The 24,079-nt window shown below is 38.9% G+C and overlaps 1 protein-coding gene across 1 annotated transcript in view; it reads left to right on the top strand.

Annotated features, from left to right (window-relative positions):
* LOC139940304 (alpha-adducin-like) overlaps positions 1 to 24,079 on the top strand; it is a 62,045-nt gene that overhangs the window by 19,754 nt on the left and 18,212 nt on the right. The window contains exons 3-4 of the mRNA XM_071936498.1: positions 18,449 to 18,569; positions 19,007 to 19,168. Of these exons, the coding sequence (XP_071792599.1) occupies positions 18,449 to 18,569; positions 19,007 to 19,168 (283 nt within the window). The remainder of the gene's footprint in view (positions 1 to 18,448; positions 18,570 to 19,006; positions 19,169 to 24,079) is intronic.

Here is a 24,079-nt window from a genome sequence, read left to right as displayed (position 1 = left end):
GAGCTGGGAATGGGTCAGAGGTCAGCAGGTTAGGTCATGCCGGGTCACTCAGTATTCTCACTGTATGGTTTTCTCATCAGCCACTATTCACTGGAGCAGGTTTAAGTTTCAAATAATTGGATAGGTCCGTATTTATATTTCAGGATGAGTCCCTGTTTTTTTCTTCTTAAATGAAGACTGACTTGCAGGCCTGTATGTTTTGTTTTTGAAAGGGCGAGGGCACCATGGCATTATTGAGGAAATTGTAAGTTTCTTATGGCAGAGCATTTCCAGGGCACCAAGGCAATGGCCAGAGGGCATGGAGGCAATGGCCTTGCCCCTCTGAAGTATCAGGCCAGGACTTGAATTATAAATACATAGTGTGAAGAGAAAGTTCAAACACCTTGTATTGCTGAACCTTCTGTAATATTTTGGGAAATATTTTTGGAGTGGGCGTTGGTTTTCAAGTAGCCTGGTGAGGTTAGGAGGTGCAATGGGTCCCTGGTGGCTGGAGTTAACTGGTGTGAAGGCAGAAGTCAACAGGGCAATCTCCTTGAGAGCTATTTATGGAGATCATTTGTCATAAAAATGAAAGGAATCTATTGTATACCTAGGCCTCTGGTGGGTGAGCTGGTTGGGTAGTGGGAAGTGGAACTGGTTTAGAAGTGTACTATAAAGTAAGGTCAACTTCCATTTACATGTAGTGAGGGTTATGTACACATGTTCATACTGTACTATGCAGGTTAATTCTGAAATGAACATCGAGTACACACCCCATAAAAGCACAGGCACAATCACCTTGTACCAACAACCTTGGACGTCTTATGTAAAGAGATTAGCAAGGGGGAAACTCCGAACAAACATCGTACTGACCTTGATCATTGCCCTTGATCGGTGCCCTTGTCAAACATGTCAAAAGGCAGGCACATTTTTATCTTGGAAAGAGGAAACTTGGATCCAATGTGATGGCAGTGCAAACCTGAGAGTTCTGACTTATTGTACCAAATAACAGCACAAGATTCTATGGGCTGTAACCATGGTAACACGCAGAATTCCACAGTAAGCAGTACCAGGAAATCGGTCCCTGCTCACGTTTCTGTTCAAAACATCAATGCAGAGACTGGAGCACATTGAGACATAACTTCATGTAAATTATTGTTGTGCAATGTACATGTATGCACAAACATTATGTGTATGGTATGTTTGCGACGACAGTGTTCACTGAATGCACTAACATGTAGGTCTTGTGCTGATGGTACAATAAGTTAGCCCACTCAATAACTGCAGAATTTTGTAGCCTGGGGCTATGTCTGATTGCAATGCAAGTTAAGTCTGCAAAAGTCTTTATGTTATTATTGTGTGTCTTCTGGTTCAGGTTATAAATGCCCGACTCAAAAACAGACTGAGAACAATTTTCATTGGTTGAGTTCAGGTAAACACAACAGACATGCACAAAATAGCACATCATTCTGAATAATTTTTGAGCATGATGGAATTTGTTGAAGCTGTCAATAAAACCTCAAGAAAAAAGACTACATGACACACTCTTCTACATTGTACTATAATGTAAGCTATAAATAGACATTATGTAATGAAATACATGATGACTAATAGTAAATAGGCAATAACTTGGCAGTACATTGTTTAAAGGGTCCATGAAATACAATGTTGTTAATGCAACCCTTGGAGACGTATCATGTGTCTTATTTTCCTCTTATTTTTGTCTTGCCATTTTAAAAAGGATTTTGTATTTTAGTGTATATATATATGCAAATTTTGTGCCTGTCACATGAGCAAAAGTGTGGTCTCATATCGGGCAAAAATTGCATTGTTACAATTACATGTAGTTTATGCACAAGAAGTGCAGAGGTTTTGTTATTTCCATGTCCTAAAATTTATTTTCTTTACTGATATGTTAGTGTGTCACTTCATAGCAGATCTAAGCAAAAGTCTTAGAAGCACATTTCTTTACAAGCAAACTTGGGGGTTCACAATTTAATATTTTCACAGAAAAAAAGAAAGAAAAGTGTCTTCCTAAAATGACATCACTTGCAACAACGCCCTCAGTTGTTCAGATTCATATCAAGAACATTTGTAACGTTTACAACAATAAACTTTGGAATGAAATTAACCGTGTATGCCAGTTAATGTTCATGTACTTCAGGGGTCCTTTAATAATGTTTTAGAACTCATCCCCCCAGTCATGATTTTTTACAGTGACTCAACTGAGCCATGTCTAGTTCTGCCTTTGGGTCGGCTGGCTCACGATGATGAATCGAAACCCAGTGAATTATTTTTCCTTCTGGGCATTGAAGAAATACCAGTACAGATTTTTTTTTATTAAATTACATTCACTGTTTGAACCACTGGGTTATGTATCAAGAAATGTGTAAACTGTTATTTTGCATGGACGGCCTCAAACATAAATGTCTGCAGTGACATTCATTAATGTATTCAGTTTTAGCTTTGGCCTTTTATGTTTATGAGAGTAGGTAACATTTATGAAGGTTTTAGGGCACTCTGCGATGTATGTGTCCATGAAAAAGGAACATGTACAAATGTCATTTTTGTGCGTTTAGTTTTTGCTGAGTTTTGTATTGATAAGATGCCCATGGAGGGCTCGAAATTTACACTGAAGCACTGGCCCGGGGCTGGGGATAGCATCAGGCCAATACACTTGAAAACAGACACGTCCGACTGTCTTGCATTTTTCTTGTCATGCATTGAATGATAATACCTCACTGTGTATTATATCTTTAATCAATTTGAAATGTTGACTTTGAGTCTGATAAATGACTTTAAACGCTGTTGAGTTTATTCACCTATACAACTGAGATCGATCTCATTGGTTTAGTGCTGGGCTTTCACCTTTGAACATGTTGAAAAGTACAGGGCCATTTTCCAATGCAAAGGGCAATTCCACTTGAAAATCATAAAGTCGAAGGACACCAAGACCAGGGGCAACAGATGCTTTGGCATCCGTAGCCTGCATGTCATTCCAGGCATGTTGGTTCATCACAAACTATGGAGAAAGTTAATTCCAGGTTGTTTCTAAGAAACTTCACTCTCTCTAGTCCTTGACTGCATTTTTCTTTTTAACACTTACTTTCTCCACACTGCAGTCTGCCTTGTACATTTAATAAGACATGGGATTAGGGATGGAGATTATCTCTTGTTATCCAGCCACAGGGCTGTGGATTTTTGTGCATGATATCATGGTGGATTAGCGTTGATCTATACCCTTGGGATCGCTGACTGTAATGCACTTCATGTTTGTCCACCACGGGGCAATTGAAATGGACTGCGTGTTACTTAGGATTATGACGAATCGCATTAACACCAATATACAGAAAACCCTTAGAAGTATTAATACAGGATTGGTAAGGATACAAACATTATGAAGTTCATACTAAAACAAACTCTCAACCAATGATAAATGTAGTTATCTTCTCTTTGACTTTAGTGAGGGCGATGTTTGGGAGTGCGCACAATAGATGCAAGGGGTCTATTGGCTTTTGGGAATAAACAAAACGCCTTCAATTTGTGTAAAGCTCAACTGGAACTCTTTGAGTATTTTCCTGCCCGGATTTCCAAGTCCACCAGTCTATATGAAATGAAAAGCAACCACTAAGTTTTTAAAACTTAACGCAAAGTAAATACTTGTACTTGTTTGAAAGGTTTTGCCGATATAAAATGGATCTTAAAAGTGGAATTTGTCAAGTTCGCAAGCAGGCAGGTCTAATGACAACATGGATATTGTACCCCGAAAGAACCCAATTGTTTTATTTCTGATGATTTTCAATCTAACCCTCCCCATTACCCGCAGAGCTCTTATCATTTTGAAATAAACATTATAAATCTTTATTTCTCTTTTCTTTTTCAATTTGCGCTCTTAATAATTTAGACGATGTTCAAGGTTTGTTTAATTTGGTTTTTATTTGATGTCTATTTGATGTCAACTTGGCATGCAATTTCGCATGTCAGATGATGATTATTTATTTTTTGAAAGATGTTTCATTGTACAATGTAGGACGTTCTTGATTAGTTGGTTGTGTGTGAAGACACTGGTGTAATTTTTGAGGTAAAAGTCTAATTGAAATTATTCATTCAATATTTGTGAACACTTTATTGTCAAGTCATGAGCACTGTTCCTATTGAATCCCAAAGACATAACTTTTAGTTCTCTCGTTTGTTTTGATATATTTTCATTTATTGATGTAGCCAACGCATGCATCATCGTAAACCCCGGCTGTATTTATATATTTACTTTGTCATGTTAGACTTGTTCCAAGTCCATCTCGCTTTCCCTTCCCCATTGTTCATCAACAACCTGCCTGCATCAGCTTGCTTGTTGACTATTTATATTAGAAGTCTAGTCTTTTTATGCATTCTCGAGTCTGGTTTGCAGTTTGTCATATTATGATGTCATTTTGATTGGTGTCCTTTTAACGTTCGTGGGTATGATGTTCATGTACATCGTCAGATTGAATACTCTGTTGTGAATATTTTTGTACCCTACCTGTAGTGCTCATGTAGTTTTAAAATTAGTTTTTTGATTCTATTTTATGGTCAAATATGATTATCAATAAGGCCTAAGACTGGCCACTCAAAGCAGGCCTTGAATTAAACTCGGGTCACGGAGGCCATGACCTCCATTGCCCTGGTCTTGGCCTTGGTGCCCCGTCAAAAGTTCCCCATTGACTTGAAGATTTTCCTTTGGAAGTGCCCTATGCATAAAGAAAATGGCCTTGCCCTTTAAAAGATGAAATTGCAAGTCACGGTAATGTCTAAATAGGGGAAAGGGAATGAAATGAATGAAAGAAGTTAAGAAGTAGAAAGTTTCCCCCTTTGCATTTGAGTTGGGAAATGATTCAATATGGAGCAGGACAGACAGTGAATTGGGAGTACCGATAAGAATCTTTTTAAGTAACATTGTGTAGCTTTGGGGACAGCTTACAGTGTTAGAATGACATGCTGTGGCTAGTTTATTGCTCCATGGGCCGAGTGGGTGAGAGCACCAGACTCAAGTGCTGGTGTTTCTGTCTAGCAGAGTGTGGGTTCAAGTCCCGGTCGTGATACTATGTCCTTAATCGAGACATTTCTTTTTTTAAACAGGATGTTTTCAAAGGATTTTCCTGTTTTCAAAATATCTCAGAAACTATGCCAAGGGTTATCAAAAGGTGGAAATGGCATCATTTCAATCATGTCAATATATCCTTCAACGGTCTGGATCCCAGTTTCCAGACACTTTTTTTCCAGCAATGACTCTCACCCCTGAAAATTGGAAGATGGTGTTGCTGGATTGGGTTTCCGATTCAGACAAATTTAAGTTGTTGTTTGGGGTAGCTGTGACACATGGCCACCTGCTGGTTACGTTTTGTTTTTGGTTTCGGTCAGATTTTCCCTCTCTCAGTCGTGTGATTTACAGTGGAGTGGTTATGAAGCTTCCCCTGTGATAAAAGATCCCTTACCCCCACCCCCCCTCCTAATCACACCTCAAGGAACAGTAGAGACAGCCATAGCCTGAAACACTCCAGGAACATGACCCTGGACCCCAGAAATAAGGCAATTGGTTGGTTACTTGTGAAGAAAAGGAAACCATGGGAACACTTCAGTGTAGGACTAGCAAATGGGACCAATAAACTAGATTGATCATACAGTAGAAGGAACTGTTCAAGATGACTGTGTTGTGTCCAAGCTTGCAATTCATATATGCAAAAATATTTCAATGGCCTGAGGTTTTTACCCTAGTAGTTTTTTTTGGGGAAGGCTAAATGACCAATTTGTATTTCTATCACCAATATGTTGGTCTTGACACCGTTTAAAATCAGGTATGACATTCTTCCTACTTAAGTCTGATTTCAGATTTTTGCTTTGTTTTTGCTCTTGCGATAAATCAGACAAATTGTGATTAACATAGCCTGAAAAGTCCATTAGATGAGTCACCAATGTATACATTTGGGTCAGCCATTGTACTCAAAAAAATATTCATACTCTTTTTCCAAGAACCAAATATCATGCCTGAAAAATGTTCCCCCCGTAGACATTTTTTTCCAGCTGGAGGTAGCCTTGTCTAGCTCGGCACTTTCTTGGAGAATCAATTTGTCATCTCCAGTCCAATAAAGAGTGAATTTTTTGTCTCTCTTTTAATTTTGACCCTGTGGCTGGATCCATAATTGTTGGTCACCTTATGTTGAGCTGAGGGGCTTGAAGCAGCCGATTAAGCAGCGGAGTGGAAGGAATCCAATGTCTGCTTGACCGTGGTTAGGGAGGTCAAAGAGGCGCCTAGAAGGGAGATGCTGCTTCTCTAAGGACACTCCTGCCACTAGATTTATCAAAATCTTACTATCCACTCTGACAAGGGGTGGGTGGCAAATTAACTACTTCATGCATAATTTATTATATTTGTTTGTGTACGGTAAAATGAGGTGGCTTTTACTGGTTTTGGACAAATGTTACCCATTTTCCCCAATATTTTTATCATAAACTTAAATCTGAGAAGCTTCTGATCTTTTGTATTCCTGAAAGGTTTTTTTCTTCATGCGTGGATATATTCGTTCCGGATTTTCGACTATATCTATAAAAAAAAAGTGACCAATATAGCAGCTTTTGATATTATAAAGCATTTTTAGAACCATTTTACTTGGAAGGGACACGTAATGGGTTTTTTATGGGAAAAAATATCCGTTTTTATCCCCCAATTGAGCGAGTTTTGAATCTGAGAAATCGACAGATACATGTTTGTTTCTTAGATTAACAGATTATTGGACATATTCTCTCCCCCGATTTTCTGCAATATTCAAAGAAAAAAGTGCTACTAAAATTTTGAAATTTTCAAATGATAGTTTTGTTATAGATTTAAATATTTGAACGGTTCCAAAAAACAAAGGCATACCTTGCCTTTAAATATTTCCCCAGACAGATGGTACTTGATATCTGTTGATGATTTTCCAAACCACCTTGGACGGGTTGCTTCCTCCTGAATGTTGTTTTGTAATCATCCACCCTTACTTCTTAACTCATACATTGCAGCAGACAACTGCTTGACCGTGAAGTCAAGATGATTTCACGACGAGGAAAATAATGGCAGAGTTTCTAACTTGACAGATATATCCAAGGTGATTGGATTGAAGCATCTGCCGGTAATTAATGAATACAACTAAGGGAGAAGACTGTAAGATTTTTAATTGTAAGGACTGTAGGGTTTTAACTGTTCTCGCCAGTCGGACAAGTGTCCAATCCCTTGGTCACTGAAGCAAGTTACACGGGGCTGCTACAAGAAACATCATTTTAATTGGCAGGCCTGGTATTTCATCAAGGCTATTTTATTTTTCATTTCCCAAAGGGCACTTCCATTGGAAAATCTTTAAGTCTTTGGGGTATGTGTAACTCCAGGCCTGAATTGGTGGTGTAGATTTAAGTTTTCAAAAAGGCACCCTCCCCCCAAAAAACAAAACAAAACCTAAAAAAACCCACAAAAAAACACCCCACCCCCCCCCACCCCCCCCCAAAAAAAACAAAAACCAAAAAAACCTCAGACAGAATTCAAAACTCGAATCCATTTTTAGAATTTATTATTCACTGTATCTGGAAAGGAAGATTATGAATGGGTGAAGGTTGCAGAATTTTTAGTAGCCCACAGGACAAGTTGAGAAGTGGTGATTACTACTGCTAGCCCGTAGCAATTTTTGCCAGAAAATGTACGCCAGTACAGTGTTAAGGGTTGGACATTAGTACAGTGTTAAGGGTTGGAAATTTGGATATCTTCTTTATTTTTAAGCCAATTGGAAAATTAGTGTAGATGTAGGCCTACATGTGCAAGATGTCGGTCTTTTACTAGGTTAAATCAAATTATTGGTCGGATTATAAAATTAAACAGCAATTTTTTATGCTGTGTTAAATTTTGAATCCCGAACGCTAGACTGTAAGCTTTGTAAAAAAAATCAATAAAAAAATGTGAAACTAAATAATGTCGGTAAATCCAAAATGACAAAGACCATGATATGTGCTCTCTAATTTGTGATTCTAATTCAAGTTCAAGGATTATTTAATAACTGATGAAATGAAATTTATTCCAAGGCCAGCCCGTTCCCAAATTAGTGCCAAAGTGCATTGACACTACACTGGCCTGCTGCTGCTAACCGGCTGGAGCTTACAAACAGCCCGGGGTTTTGCCACGACGCCACACCCAGCCAGTCAGGCATGGTCTGAATATCACCCATTCACATACGCTGGCACTCTGCATACACGTATGCACTCACAATCGGCCTAGTCGGCAATAGCAGTCGGCTATGTGAGCTAGACGTATTCACTACATTATTAACATCAGCACTGCTGCACCCAAAACATGCATTGCGTGTACATTGGCACACTTAGATGCAGTAGTTTTACATGCAGTGTATTTACACACTGGCGCACAGTCTTCGCTGCAGTTTTAATATTATACTAGAATAAAATTGAAGTGGGGGTCTGGGAGACTAGACCCTTGTTTGCAGGAACCAGGCTGGCACGCTGGTGCCCTTACTTTGACCTGGTCAGTGCTGTACTGCATGCATAATCAGAAGACCCATGTCTGCCTCAGTAGTGTATTGGATTTTTCTATCCCTGAGCGAGCTTAAACTCAATCCAATATATTGTACTGTACCTGTTGTGTGTATGGCAGCCGATAAGAAATTAGCCTAAGAAATTAGCCGAGGTCCATTCTTATTCCCCAAGGCTGTTGCATACGAAATGGAGAGCACATTATTTTATTCACTCGTGGGAGGATGCTGAGACTGTTGTTAGAAGCTGTCTCCTGAGTTGAAGGAGGGGTTGAGTTGAGCTAGTACAAGGTGTCATGGTTGGTTGGTTGCCTGGGAATGGTCGTATACTGCGAGGATGCATAATCAGCGACGTTGTCTTGGCAAATGTTGGGTTGACTACGGATATTTTAATGATGTCAGGGCTGGGAATAATGCATGTGTTTCAGGGGGGGGGGGGGAGTACATGGAATGAATGTGCATGAGATGTTAAACATGTGCACCATAGACTTCGTCTGAATTGCCAAAACTGTGTAGTCAAAGATATTATATACAGTGGTTATTATATCAACTTTTCAGCTGATCAGTTTTTCTGCTTGTTGGGTTCCACTTTAAAAACTGAAAACCACAGTACACGTTTGTGTGAGCTTAGGACACTAAAGATTTCTTTTAAAAGTGACATACCTGAGATATTTATTTTTTGCAAGCCAAGTAAGATATTTTTTAAAACGTACTGTCTCAATGGAACCATTCTCCATAAAGATGTGGTTTTACAAGCTACTTTGTAAATTCTTTAGAGTTAATTATTATGGTAGTTTTACCAGAAATGTTCCCTGCGAGCAAAGTTAATGAATTATAACAGTACTCCAGGACTTTGAAAATAGATTTGACTTGTGAGTTATTAGTACACTGATGCAGAAAGCATCATCACCCATGCTTATTGCACAAATCATGTTTGATGTTGCAATAGGTTTGCCATATGCCACACATTTTCCCTGCTTCTCAGTGCAGTTTTTCCTCGCCAAGATTTCACACTTCTCTCCGGTCTCATGGTTTGATTGCACCATAATCTAGTCACGTAACCACTCCATGGCTGGAATTGTGGAAACAACAAGTTGTCTCGTACGAATTGACATAAATATTTCATTAATGGTTGATTTCTGGAGAGAAGACCGTAGTCTTTGTGTGTCTGTTTATAAAGACTTTGTGCCAGTATCTGGAGAGGGGTTTGGACTTAAAGCCATTAAATAAACTTTTGGAACATACAAAAAAATAAAAATTTCATAGATTTACAAATAACTTACAGGGTTTACAGAATGGTGAAAGACTTCTCTTGAAATATTATTCCAATGAAATGCTTTACTTTTTGAGAAAACATTAAGACAACTATATCGAGAATTACAGATTTATTTTAAACACATGTCATGACACGGCGAAACGTGCCGAAACATGGGTGGGTTTAGTTGTTATTTTCTCGCGACTCTGATGACCGATTGAGCCTAAATTTTCACAGGTTTGTTATTTTATATATAAGTTGTGATACACGAAGCGTGGGCCTTTGGACAATACTGTTTACCGAAAGTGTCCAGTGGCTTTAAGTAGCAAGAGTGTAATTGGAGCTTTTGGGAGGGGTGGGGGACTCATGTAAAATGCAAAATAGAACGCTAAACAATGGTAGGTTTTCAGGTGCCCCAAACCCTACCCTTTTTATACCCCATTAGTTGATTATTTTCCTCATTTTTTATTTGTCTGTCAATTTTTTTATACATATATATTTTTTTAAAGTGGCAGGCCCCTGGAGGGGGCGGGAGGCGCCCACCTTCAAACATGGAATTCATGACCAAAACGTGACAAGAACAATAAAGCCAATTCTCAAAATGCTTCTTTCTCAAAATGCTTCTTACGAAAAGTTTGTACTGCCATTAAATTTAATACTGATTACCAAATTACCTTCCCTTAAATGGCCCCTTGTCACAGTGGTTGCTCCACCTATAAATTCTACAGGCAATTATTAAATCTTTGTAAATATTGACTGTATGCCTCAAAACAGTGGGGCGTCACTCCAGCTTTAAGTACCAACTTACAACTCGTACTCTTGTCTGCATGAACTTTTATTGGGTCTTTATCAGTGATGTTTAGACTAAGCCTTTTCCTGTCAAACAAAAATATTTACAAATGAGGAGATACATTACATAGGCAGAGCTTTCTTTATGGTTTGTGCAAAGCTCTGTGGTTGGAGGAAAGGACAGTTGGAGAAATAAATGTTTGAAAATAAAGATACATTGTAGATAGGAAAATGTCAAAGATATTTGTTTATGATCATGTTACCTAACTGGCCTCTGGTTGTTGTAATGTTGCAGGATTTTTGTATGTTTGAAGTAAAAAAAAAACTTAAAAAAAAAAACCATGATATATTCTCTAAAAATGAATAGCACTATTTATTTTACACAATTTGTTAAATTTTGTAAAGACATTGAATTGATAAAGTTTTGCTTGATAAATAGAAGAAAAAAACAGTTAAATGCTCTTATTTGTAAATACTTTACTGCTGGATTACCTAATTTCGGACGTACTGTGGTTTTGAAACATTGATATCAAACTTGTCTGTTATCTTGTGGAGAATGCATCTCCACACAAAGTCAACCTTCTTACTATCTGACCATTTAATAAGCATTCCACTGTTTTTTTTGATGTGGTGAATGCATACTGCACAGTACACAGTCAACTGTCCTACTTTCTGAACATTATGCGTCGTGCAGCTGTGGTTTTGAATGATCAGGCTATGTCAGCCCTCAATTGTGGTGTGAATGTGCCTTGGCAGTTCACAGTTAACCCTCCCACTGTCTGTGAATTGTCGTTGAACTGCACTACAGTGTATGTTATGTTGTGAATGATGTCGTGTAGGTAGGGCCTACACGACATCGTTCATAATGCAAATTTAATTGGTGAGAAGCACTGCAGCTGTTGATAGTAAACTATTTTGAGAAAGAGTTCATTTAAGGTATGGTTTTGATAAATATTCACCCCAAAACATCTGAACCTGAGAAACAATTCATTCATGAGTCATTTATCAGACTTCTGAGGGTCTGGTGAAAATACTGTTACCTTTTTTTAAAACTGTTTTCTCAGCAAGTAAGTCCACTAAACTTTCACAGGTGACTTTTACGGTATCTTTGTAGGTAATTTTGTCTACAAATCAGCATTACGTTGACTAAAACCAATTTACATGACCTTTTGCATACATTAATTGGGTAGGTAATAAAATATATATTCTATGAATTCCAAAGCTCTAGACGTGGAGGGATCAGTACACTGCACCAGCGTCCAATTTACGATGAGTAATGAATAATCAATGGGTAGAGACCACGTGGGTGCATGGGAACCAGCTGTCGGCTTGTCCGGTACGTTTGTCTACACAGGCTTCGGCAATCGAACCATTTTGCTCCGCTTCACCGGTTATCCGCTGAACGTTAGAATGGATTCTAGCAGGTCCTGCTGTATTGCACGTCTACCCCTTTGGGAAACATTGAAATAGAATTTATTTTTTATTTTTACGACCACGACGACCAGGGGATGGTATATCTTTGGCAATCACTCATACAATGAATAGCAATCAAAACTTACTTCATTAGAAGTGTACAATAGCACCTTTAAAATAGTATAAAGAATTTTGAGAAACATTGCACTTCAAAGTAATGTGGTTATATTAAAATATATCAGTTTTTATACCAAAAATTTGAATCTGAGAAGCGTAACTGTGAGTGAACTTGTCAGATTGTGGATTCCTATTCGGGTTTATTCTTTCTGCAAGGACATATTTACTCCGGATTTTGGGCGATAGCTAAAAACAGTGTGACCACCTTTTGAAGTGACATTTTCACAAATGTTTGTTTGATTGTATACATCTACATTTATATAATGGTTTAAAACAAGCGACCGTTCCCAAAATTCAAAGGGTTTACTTTGATGCATTTAGAATAGCAATAACAAAACATGGGAAAAAGGAAGACATTTTTCTGTTCTGAATTAATTTGGGGCAGACGTTTCAACCAAACAAACACAGACCATTTGTTCTATGGCCTTGCTGATCTGATCAGACATATTACAATGATAACAACATTATGGAATGTGTTATTGATGTATGCCGATGTGTGAAACAAAATTCTCACCTAGCTGTGCTCACTATTTCATTGTCTCATATTTGCATATAATTTGCATATATATTCAACGGGAGAAGACAATGGCTTCATGGACATTTTTCCAGACAATGAGTGTGGCCTACTATAAATTTGTAACTGAACAGGTGGTTGAAATTTGTTTGCTTCATCCGAAATAGGTCACAAAAAGGTTCTTTAATTTGTATTTTTCATTAGCGGACATTGGTATGTCTGAAATTAAGCCTTTGATTTTGAAGCTTTTCCTTCCATAATAAACTGGTGTGATATTTTTCCTATTTTAAAATCTGATTGAAGATGAATTGCCCTCGGAAAATCAGTAATATTGTTTTTAAAGGTAGGGTCATAGATTAGTAAATCTCATTAAAATGTGCCATCTTCTAGCAAATATTAATGAACCAATGCCAGGGGTTATGAGTGAGATCGATCACCCCTGAGAACGAGGGATGTAAAGGGGATGATGATGTCTTATCAGTTAAAGGTTACGGCATGCGTTGCGTACATCCTCCCTTTGTATTATCTATATGGGGTGTTGTTTCGGAGTGGTTAAGAGTACCGAATTCAAGCTCTTGTGTATCTGATCAGCAGAGTGTGGGTTCAAGTCCCAGTTGTAATAATGTATCCTTAGCAAGACACTGAACCATTGCTTCGTCCTTCGGATGGGATGTAAAGCTGTTGGTACTGTGTGTTGTCAAGGCATGTAAGAGACCCCTGAGGGGTTCACTTTGTATGTGTCTGGCAGTTCGTTTTTCTTCAAACATGAAGGCTGCACTAAAAAGGATGCAGAGAATATGGAGGTAGTAACAGGGTGAGACCAAGGCCTGGAGTTTATCTCAAACAAGGTACATGGGCAAGGCAATTTTTTTTTCATTCTGCAAAGGGCACTTCTATTGGAAAAGTCATTGGGAAACTTTTGATGTGCACCAAGGCCAAGACCAGGGGCAACATGGCAACATGGCCTACACTACCAGGCATGCAGCTGATTTCACGAAACGCTTAGATTAATCCTACATTGAGTAAGGACGAGTAACCCGTCCTAACTTAGGATGGGTTCAATGCGTCCTATGTATTTTGATATGGAACTGAACCCGTCCTAAGATTGATCCTAAGTTAGGAAGAGTTTGGTGAAATCGCTGGCTGGATCGACCTAACTGTCTGATGTCAAGGAACAAGTGCCCAGAGGGTCTCAACACAAAATAGAATTCACTAAGCCTAAAGGTGACACTTAACAGTTATACCAGCTCGTTACAATAGACTGACCAGACAACTGAAGTGGCCCATAGAGTATTTTTACTGAGCCCATTAACAAGCTTGTATCAATTGACCAATCACCAAGTGGATTAACTGAAAGGGGGATTAGGGACAATTCTAATCCAATTTTCCCCATCAAGTACTCTGGGAAGTCAACAAACTTCCAGACAGTCTGGACACATATTGAAGTTGTGGTTGGGAGGGGGGGGGGGGTCTTTTTCTTTTCTTTTCTTTTGTCTCTCCTTTTCCTGGAAATACAACACCAGTGTTGACACTTGTGTAGATTTTAAGATCTCTTCTCCAGGGTGTGCACCACACTAAAAGCTTACCATATCAACCAATGGAAAGGGCTTATTATTCAAAATAATCACAAATTGTTTTGAAGTCTCTCGGCATCTTTGAATCAAATGAACATATTTGCTGACATTTAAACCACTGTTTGCTTCTCAATTGGTAGGTTAGCTATTGAACTCTTGGAAAGTCAAATTTTGAGTTAGGTATGTATCATTGTACAACATGTACATGAAAAGAGAGTAGGGGTCCAGCCTACTCATAATCATAGAGAAAGGGTCCTTTTCTCTACACATGTACCTGATTTTTTTTTCTGCTTGCTTATTTGTGTATTTCAATGCTGTATTATTGACTTTTTGTGGTCATGCACTGGTGGTTGTAAAGACTTCTGTTGTCATGGATGACCAGTTTTATCTTGGTATACCCTGTCACTCAGTGTTTTCTGTTAACCTTGGGTTGTCTTTATTTGAGTTTATGGTCCAAGTGTGATGAAAAAGAAATCATAGTGGTTTTAATATTGAACTGAAAGTTGTATTGAAAAAAAAAAGAAAAGAAAAAAAGAAGAAAAAAAAAAAAGATAGTGGAAAATCTAGGGTGCTTGCACAGGGGTGTCGTGGCCGAGCGGTGAGGGGTGGTGAATTTTGTGGATTGAGTTTTTCAGTCCCTAAATTGCGTGGGTTTCCCTGGAATATTTCTCTCAGGTTTTCTCTCCACACTTCCTTCCTCGTCTTCTCTGGTACAGTGATCAAGTTCGCTTTTCTTGAGTCTGCTTTTCTGAGAGTCCTTGGCTGCACAACCCAAAAATAAACTGGAATGAAAACAAAACTGTAACACGCCGAACCACGTGCAGCCAGTCACCTGATACCAAAGGTGCCAGTACGAGTGGGAGGGAATTATGACAACACTTTTATAAATCTTCATCAAAGGAAAAGTAACCTTCCCTGTTTGGCTTAACCCCGTTAGATAGATTGACAAATGAATGTGTACATTGCTACAGTTTGAATAAAACTGAGACCCTGCGCAAACTAAAAGCCATTAGATTTGCTCTTAACCCAAGGGTACTGCTTTTAGATAATACAATAGTAGTGAATGCACAATTGATGTATTATGGTTGTTTCTTTTTTTCCTCATTTTCATTTGGCCTTTGGAACGGTTTATGTTCGAGCATGCTTTGATCAAGCTAGCATTGAATTGGAATATATTAACCTCATTTTTGTGTGTTCTCCTCGGGCCTCATAGATGGTCAAAATTGATTAGAACTCATGATTAGTCATACTCTCTTTACATGTAGATGTTTTTTTACTTAAATATTTGAGATAGTAGTTTAAAGGCGCCCCAACTTTTAATTTTTTTCTTGTGTTCTCTAAGGCTTGGAATGTCATCTTTGAGAGTTAGGCCTATTTGAGAGGGCAAGGCCATTTTCATTATGCAAAGGGCACTTCCATAAAAAAATCTTAAGTCTGTGAGAAACTTTTGAAGGGGCACCACACCAAGGCCAAGACCATGGGCAACAGAAGGCATGGCCTCTGTGACATTCAAGGCTTTCGCATAGAGACATGCGTTTCCAATGATTCACTGCAAACAAATATACCCTCTCCTTGGTAAACTGTAGTGGGTCAGATTGGATTGAACCAGCTTTACCAAGCCACTCAAAATGTTGAACATCGAAAAAGAACAATTTACTAAACAAAGCTACTGAGCAACGCCTGTGCACTGCCGGCGCACCGACGTCACCGTGATGATGTTGATAGAGGGCGCAATGTATTTGGAATCACTCAGATTGTATGAGACATACTCTAAACACATTTTACTGGGTTCACACTGTGCCAGCAGTCCCAATCTCCAAAATAAGTCGTCTCTGTTTGTCATGGGTCAGACAGCACAAAAACCTTTACACAGCATAACCCTGCACTGTTTTCTTAGCGTCAAAAGTCAAACATCTGTCCCTCAGAAAACAAATACTGTGGTTCTGTCTCCTTTTAGTCAGGCGTTGTCGGGAGCTGGCTCATTCAACCGTGAAGTTCCTTATTATGCCCTAGTTATTGAATTCGCAAAAGTGACAAAACAATGTTTACTTCCTATACAATTGCCATTGTTGACTTTGGCAGTTGGGTTCCTTATCAATGCAATGTAATTTATAAAGGAAACTAGAATTGAGTCTAGTGATATACAGTGTACATGTACTTAGTTGTAGATTCCTGTTTGTTAATGTAATGCTATAATTATATAGACTCCACTATCAAGATGGTAAAATAAAAGTTACCTGTGAAAGTTTCCGCTGAATACAGTGTCTACTTGCTGAGAAAACAGCCAAAACAGTCAAGGTATTTTCCCACGATCGTCAAATCCAAACACTTTTCGAGAGGTGACAGTGGGCATCTCTTGTCGCGGCATTCACAAACAGATACTAACCCTATAGGAAATCTAATATCCAATACATGCATGAACCAGTTCTTAGATTCAATTGATTCCGGTTGAAAAATTGTTCAAAACTTTTCCCAAAATAGTTTATACTTTCAAACTCTGCAGTGCTTCTCACTAAGTACTCACCAACCAAGTTTTTATGGCCGTAAATTTGTTGAGTATTTACCAATCTATTGCCCTACCTTTAAACATGGGATCAGGATTTAACTGCTGTAAATGCACTTGTATTTAATTGGTTCAATTTGTCAAGTAATGACTCAAACATGAACTTCCCCTTGTATGGCGATTCATTCAAGGTCAATCTAGGGAGAGGATGTATCATGTTGATCTTTATAACATTCATGAGTTCTCGTGGTTGGACACGACAACATATGCATTAGGGTCGCTGTTCCCCGAAGGCAGGGTGCTAATATGTGTCATCCCATCCCCTCATACCTGAACTATGCAGAAAATGCTGCGTGAGAACATTCTCTGTGTGATGACACTATGACAGGGCTCAAAACATTTTGGGAACCTTGTATGTAGCTAAAAATTGTTTATGGACCAGCTTTTATTTTATTTTACATGAATCATGATTTGAACAAACACTCAAGTTAATCGCATTTGTATATTTATTTTTATACTCAACAGGATTAAAAGATGTTTATCAGATTTGTAAAGCTGACAGTTTTTATATTTTTTTATTGTATAAATGTATTTCACAGTGTGTAATGACAGCACAAGACAGTTGGACTAGTCTAGTTATAAATTTACTGGCCCGATGCTAAAAACACCGACCTCCAGCCTGCGAACCAGTAGTTAAAATAAATGTCTTCAACTATTGTAGTAAATGTCTATTTACTACTGTAAATATGCCCACATCAATATTCTATATACTCAATGATTTGATCTCTGCTTCGTTCACTCAAGCAGACAATATATTTGTTATTCTATGCTCAATCCTGTCACTATAATTGTTTCAACTGCGGAAACACTGCCTAGTATCCCGGCTATGAGACACTCATGCTGAAAGAGATAAAAAAAAAAAAAGTTTCTCGTCTTGTGAACACGTACATGTAGGAAGTGCCTGGTCTCCCGCTTGTGTCATATTTGACGGCCAATGATCTGTGGTGCGAGTACATCTAGGGTATCGAGTTTGTCGCGTTGATGAACTACCCACATATTCACCTCGGGTGTTGAGTTGCAGTGTGTACTTCGTCAGGGAACTGTACCTTGTGTAGAGAGTGAATCCAAGCACACTGCACGTTATCAGGGGGGGGGGGTTGTGACCAGGGCTCAGTTTCGTAGAGCTTAGTATTGCTAAGTATTTCGCAATTAAGCAAAAATTGGCAGAATACCAGTCACATCGTGTACATGTGACATAACAGTTTGGCTGGTAACATTATTCTGGTAAGCACAATTTGATTGTGTTTTTTTAATCTTTTGCCTAAAGCCTAATCACTTCCCCAGGGTTCGGTTTTAGTAGTGGTCTTCTCAAAAAAAAAAAACATCCAGAGCAATCAGGAGATACAGGGCCCGTTTCATAGCGCTGCTTAGGCACAAAAAATAGCTAAGCAGAAGAAAGCTATGCTTAACAGAATATGGTTACCAGCCGAGATCCCATGTCACATGTATAATATGTGACTGTTATCCTGCCCATTTCTGCTAAGCAAAAAATTGTTAAGCAATGCTTAAGTAGCTCTTAACAATTGGGCCCAGGTGATGGGGTATAAGACACTTACCCATTCTTCAGGATTTTTCCGTTTAGATTTGAAAGATTTGAGGAAATGGAATTAACGTATTTGTCTTGGTTTTTGTTTTTGTTTTCAGAGCGGGCCTCACCCAGCCAGCCTTATTGCTCTGCAGCAGATTGCCGACCTAGTACTCCCGCAGTCAAGATTCAACCAGTCCTCAACTGGAGGTGGAGGCGGTGGCGGTGGCCGAGGACAAGGTTAGACCTAAATCTCTCTCAAGTCTTAAGAAGACGTCTCTGTAAAGAAACTTCATTTTCTTTTGGAGAACACTGCAAACTTATCAATGTACTCTCATAAACAGCAATCTTAAGCCCAGTTCATACATTACTTCTAGCGAATGAGATCGGATGTTTGACGTCACATGGCTGTTGTTCAGGAGTTGAACGCAGCTCAACTAGTATTCATTGCCAATGTCAAAATTCATATCGCACTCACATTCGCAGCAAGTTTGAACCGGGCTTTATGCTAAATGGGTTTAGTAGTTGGTAAGCAATAATAAAAACAAGCATAGCACTGTTTAAAGGGAAGGCAGTTCTATGAGGAAAATAGGGCAAGGGGCACTAAGGTAATGACCGCGCCAAATGCTGCGAAGCCCACTCTTTTTATGACAAAACTTACCATTCTGTTTTTGTAGGAACATGTTTAATACCTGTTGCCGACATCCGCGGTGTGGACTCTGTCAACTACAGCAAAGGGGAGAAGATACTGCGATGCAAGCTGGCCTCGCTGTACCGTCTCATCGACATACAGGGCTGGACCCAACATATCTACAACCATATCTCGGTAAGAAGAACTTGTTAGGAACTAAGAGGGCTCTAGATTTGCGGTAACACGATGTGAATACCTCTTTTGAGTAGTGTTGGTTCTGAAAAGACCTGGTGGTTACATTTGGATGGTGGTACTGCAAACCTCCTTTATTTAACCATGCAAAGTTTAAAATCCTAAGTAAAAGGAACTACTTTGAAGAATTCCAACATCCACTTTGCTCTTTATCCCTAGCCCGATTTCATAGAGCCGCTTAAGCAAAAAAGAGTGCTTAAAAATGTATGCTGAGCAAAAGCAAGCAGGATACCAGTCATATATTGTTTGTGACATACTATTTTGCCTGGTAAACTTATTCTGGTAAGCATAATGCAGCTCTGTGAAATGGGGCCCGATTTGCGATTCAGCTACGTGTACCTTTTTTTATGGAAGAGATGGGATGCACATGAACAACAGTGGACTTAAAGTTGTTAGATATTGCCCAACATAGTAGTTTGAGTAGGAGCATGCATGCATGAGGGTCTGCACATTAGCCCGGTGGGGGCGGTTTATGCAGTAAAGACAATACAAGACAACATGATGATATAGGGTCCTACAAACGGAGAAGCGTAAGAGAAATGATCTTTGACCATAACAAATGAACGCTTGTGGTGAGCAATGACTGTTGAGACGATCATAAAATGGTGTCAGCTTAATAAGGGTCCATTCCCTTGACCAGCTGTCACTGCATAATTTCAGCCAGGAGTCTGTGGGATTACATGGCATTACATGGCATGTTTCCACAGCCTAGACCACTTCAGAGTCCCTTGAAGTACCCTACGTCCATTAGGCATTGCTCCTTCAAGATTACTCTGGCTTACAATGGGATGCTGTGTGTGCATGAAGTAGAATGTCCAGCTGCAGTTTGACATGCAACACTAAAAATGGTTATATTGGCCCAATTTCATAAAGGCAGAAAGGCATGAACACTTGCTAAGCATCAAAATTCATGCTAAACAGAAATTGGTACCAGCTCTGTTAAGTTGACATTGTTGCAACTGGTGCCCCACTTCGTCTTTTGTTTAGCAAATAAATTTCATAAGGGGTTTTATTATATCTTGATTGATAATCATGCAAGCATCACATTAACAAAAACCAATCTATAATCTATAATAATCTATAATAAACGTTTGTTTTTTTATTACTGTTTTTAATGGAAACCAGTGCTGTACAGTAGCATTTCTTTTAATGGCATTGAGCAGTCCAAGATCGTGTTCAATGTCACTTAAAAAGGAGCAGTGTGATCAATGCAAAAATTAATTCGACTCGGGCTGTCTGGGAAAATCCAATTATGTTAATTGGGGCACGGACACTGCCTGAATATGTAATGCACATAGTCATAGATCGTCATAGATCAGTAGAGATAGTGAGTGTTGCAGTGATTCGGGGAAAGATCTCGACACGACATCAGGAGTAAGGACCACCAGTTATTTGAAAACTCATTAACTTACCAGAGAATATGTTCAATCATTATATTTCTCAAGTGGTTGAAACTGCAATTTATCACTTATGGAACTCGTGTGTGATACTTTGACGGACATCTGGTGTTGTGTTTCACGTTCGTGGATGTACACAACAAGTACGACCAGTGCCCAAATTTCATAGAGCTGATTAAGCACACAAAAGTAGCTAAGTGGTGCAAAATTATGCTTACTAGAATAGTATGGTAACCAAAATACCATGTACAATCTGTGATTGATACCCTGCTCATTTTTGCTTAGCTGAAAAAACTTGTATGCAATATTTCCTGCCGTAGAAAGTAGAAATTGTCGCTTACAAAACTTCTGTTTTAAGCAAATATCAGCAGGATAGGCCTACCAGTCAGAGATTGTACATGTGACATGGTATTTTGGCTGGTAACCTTATTCTGGTAAGCATAGTTTTTGCTGTGCTAAGCTACTTTTTGTGTTTAAGCAGCCTCTATCAAAGTGTGTCCTGGGGGGCTGTCATTACCAGTGCTATCAATGCCAGTGTCAAGTTCCCAGCATTCACCAGCAGTAATGACTGCTGATTTTCATTATACCGATATAGGCATCATACTATTTTTTGTTTTACCCTCTCAGCCTCGGTTTGGGTTCAGTTAATTCAAACTCGAATGGACACAAAATGACATGAGTCAGTCATTTCTTTTGTCAGCGCTTGAGCACATGTTAGTAGCTGCTCGGTCAAAGGTCAATCAAGCAATCTGGGTGCACAAGGTCAGACGCCAGTATTTACATATTGGCTCGATTATAAATCCTGAAAGCTTTGATGCGATATGACAATATCAAAACACACCCCCGATTCAAGAGGGTCATGAACAACGCAGAATACGTGACTGAACCCCCCCCCCCCCTCGACCTCGACCACCATTGCCATAATTTTGACGGTCGCACCAAGAGCATACAGATAAGGGACCATCCGGAGTACCCCGCCTAAATCAACAGAGCTTTGATAAGAAAGGTGTTACTATTGCACTGCTGATGGTATGGCTCGTGTAAACGCTAATATTTAATCAGTAAAAGAAAAGCGTGCAAGACTCAAACCTTGGGGGCAGCAGACTTTGTGATAAACTTTCTGAAAATTTTTCACTCGTGCACAATTGGACGTTATTATTATAAAATTTGTCTGGTCTCAAAGTCAGGTCATTATTAAAGCAAGCTAAACTTTCTCAAGAAATATTTTTTTCTGGAGTAATTTGTCAAGTTTTTAAAGATATCCTATCATCCTGAATTATAAACGCAAGAAGCACATCAATGGAAAGAATGATCGCCCATCCACATTATGTCTTTTTTCTCTTTGCGCAAAGTAATTGTCTGCAATGTAATAATGGCTGAATGGCTAACATAGTGTCACGACATGTTTTACATGGCGGAGGTTCACACAACATTAATTTTATATGGCGAGAAACCTTCCACTCTATGGTGATTAAAAGATCCCGTAAAGGGAAGATAGTCATTTGGTTATCACTCTTAAAATTAGTGGAAATCAAAACCTTACTAGGTTAGAAGCCTCCATTGTACAACAGCTTTTGAGAAACAATTCACTTTGAAGTATTGTTGATACTGTATGTAAAAGGGTATAATTTTTTATGACCCCAAATTTGAATCTGAGGAGCATTACTGGCAGTAACGCTTCTCCGATTGTGTATTTTTCTTGTGTATTATTCTCCCTGCGTGGACATGTATTTAAAGACAGCGGACACTATTGGTAATTGTCAAAGACCAGTCTCCTCACTTAGTGTATCTAAACAATATGCATAAAATAACCCATCTGTGAAAATTTTGAGCTCAATTGGTCGTCGAAGTTGCGAGATATGAATGAGACAAAAAACACCCTTGTCACACGAAGTTGTGTGCTTTCAGATGCTTGATTTCGAGACCTCAAATTCTAAACTTGAGGTCTCGAAATCAAATTTGTGGAAAATTACTTCTTTTTCAAAAACTATGTCACTTCATAATGTTTTATACTATCAACCTCTCCCCATTGCACGTTACCAAGTGAGGTTTTATGCTGGTAATTATTTTGAGAAATTACCAATAGTGTCCACTGCCTTTAAGCTTTGAATTTCTCAAAAACGTGACCACCTATTGAGATGAAATTTTCACATGTCACATGTTAGTTTTATTGTACCTACATGCACACTTATATAGTCCAAAAAACAATTGAATGGTTAACAAAACTAAAGTTACACTCTGCCTTTAGTCACCGTCAACCGAGGCCAACTAATGATGTGGATATCTCAAATGTGTTTTTCTCACATCTGGTAAACATTCTCGGTTGTTATATTACACGAGCCAGTGGGATCCAGCACCATTATGTGTCTTCCAGTGCACAGACGTCATGCCTTAATTGCAGGTCTGCTGTACATGTATGCGTGCCTGGGAAGATGCACTGCCTAGGCTACCGTGCACCGCCATCTACGTGTTGCATTGATTTGTGACAAGTAGCATTTTAATCCTGTCTGTTGGACCACGGTGGAGAATTGATTGTGTAGTTGGTGCATGATACACTGTTACCAAACGTGGGAAATCACATTTATTTAGAAAATGTTTGACCCAGTTTTTTGCTTCACTAAGGAAAAATATGCAGCTGTTGAAAGATTACATAAACAATGTTCTGTAACAACACAAAATTAACAACGCCTGTATGTTGCACCTAGAGTCCCCCAGAGGAAATTTACATTTGGAACAAAACAAAAAAACAATGTGGCAATTAAATTTGCCGCTTATTAGGCAAAAATACCATGATTTTTATTAATTGTTTTGGTTTGATTTTTTATTATTGTGGAGTAGACAAGGAAAATAATATGACAATTTTCTCATATTATTTTTCTTGTCTACTCCACAATAATTTTTACCAAACAAGACATGTCTTCAAGACCTGTCTTCAAATTTTCTCAAAGATTAAGAAAAATTTGCTGTTTACAAATTGAATGGAAAACAAGATTTATTTTTCAACAAAGCTGAGACAAAATTGGTTTTCATGGCTCAGAAACCTGCTTTCCTTTGCAGCTAGCTGATACCAATTTCATGCAGTGACCAATTTGACAGCTCTCATTCTGGCTATGGCTAGACAATTGGTGGCTATGCTGTCATATGTCTGCCATAACTTCAGATTGCTTTTTTAATGCGGAAGCCACAGCCAAGTAAGCTCAATTTAGACACACCTCTTTCCTCACACCCAACTCATTCAACAATCCTGGTATTATTTTTTTCCCACCTTCAATCGTCAATGTTTTGTTGTTGGGTTCTGTCTATCCCCCTAGCCCACAATGATCTCTCTGCAGCAGGTGAAGTCTGCTCAAATTGGATTTCCCAGCATGGCGATGTAGAACAATCTCGCCTTGCTGAGTCACACCTCTGAGCTCGTGGGGCTCAGAGACTTGACGCCCAGGCAGGGGCTCCTCCAGAATAAGCGCCAAACA

Source organism: Asterias amurensis, chromosome 8 (assembly GCF_032118995.1).
Source record: "Asterias amurensis chromosome 8, ASM3211899v1".
Lineage (NCBI taxonomy): Eukaryota > Metazoa > Echinodermata > Asteroidea > Forcipulatida > Asteriidae > Asterias > Asterias amurensis.
Note: the sequence above shows the minus strand (reverse complement) of the source record. Positions and strands in the feature narration are given on the sequence as shown.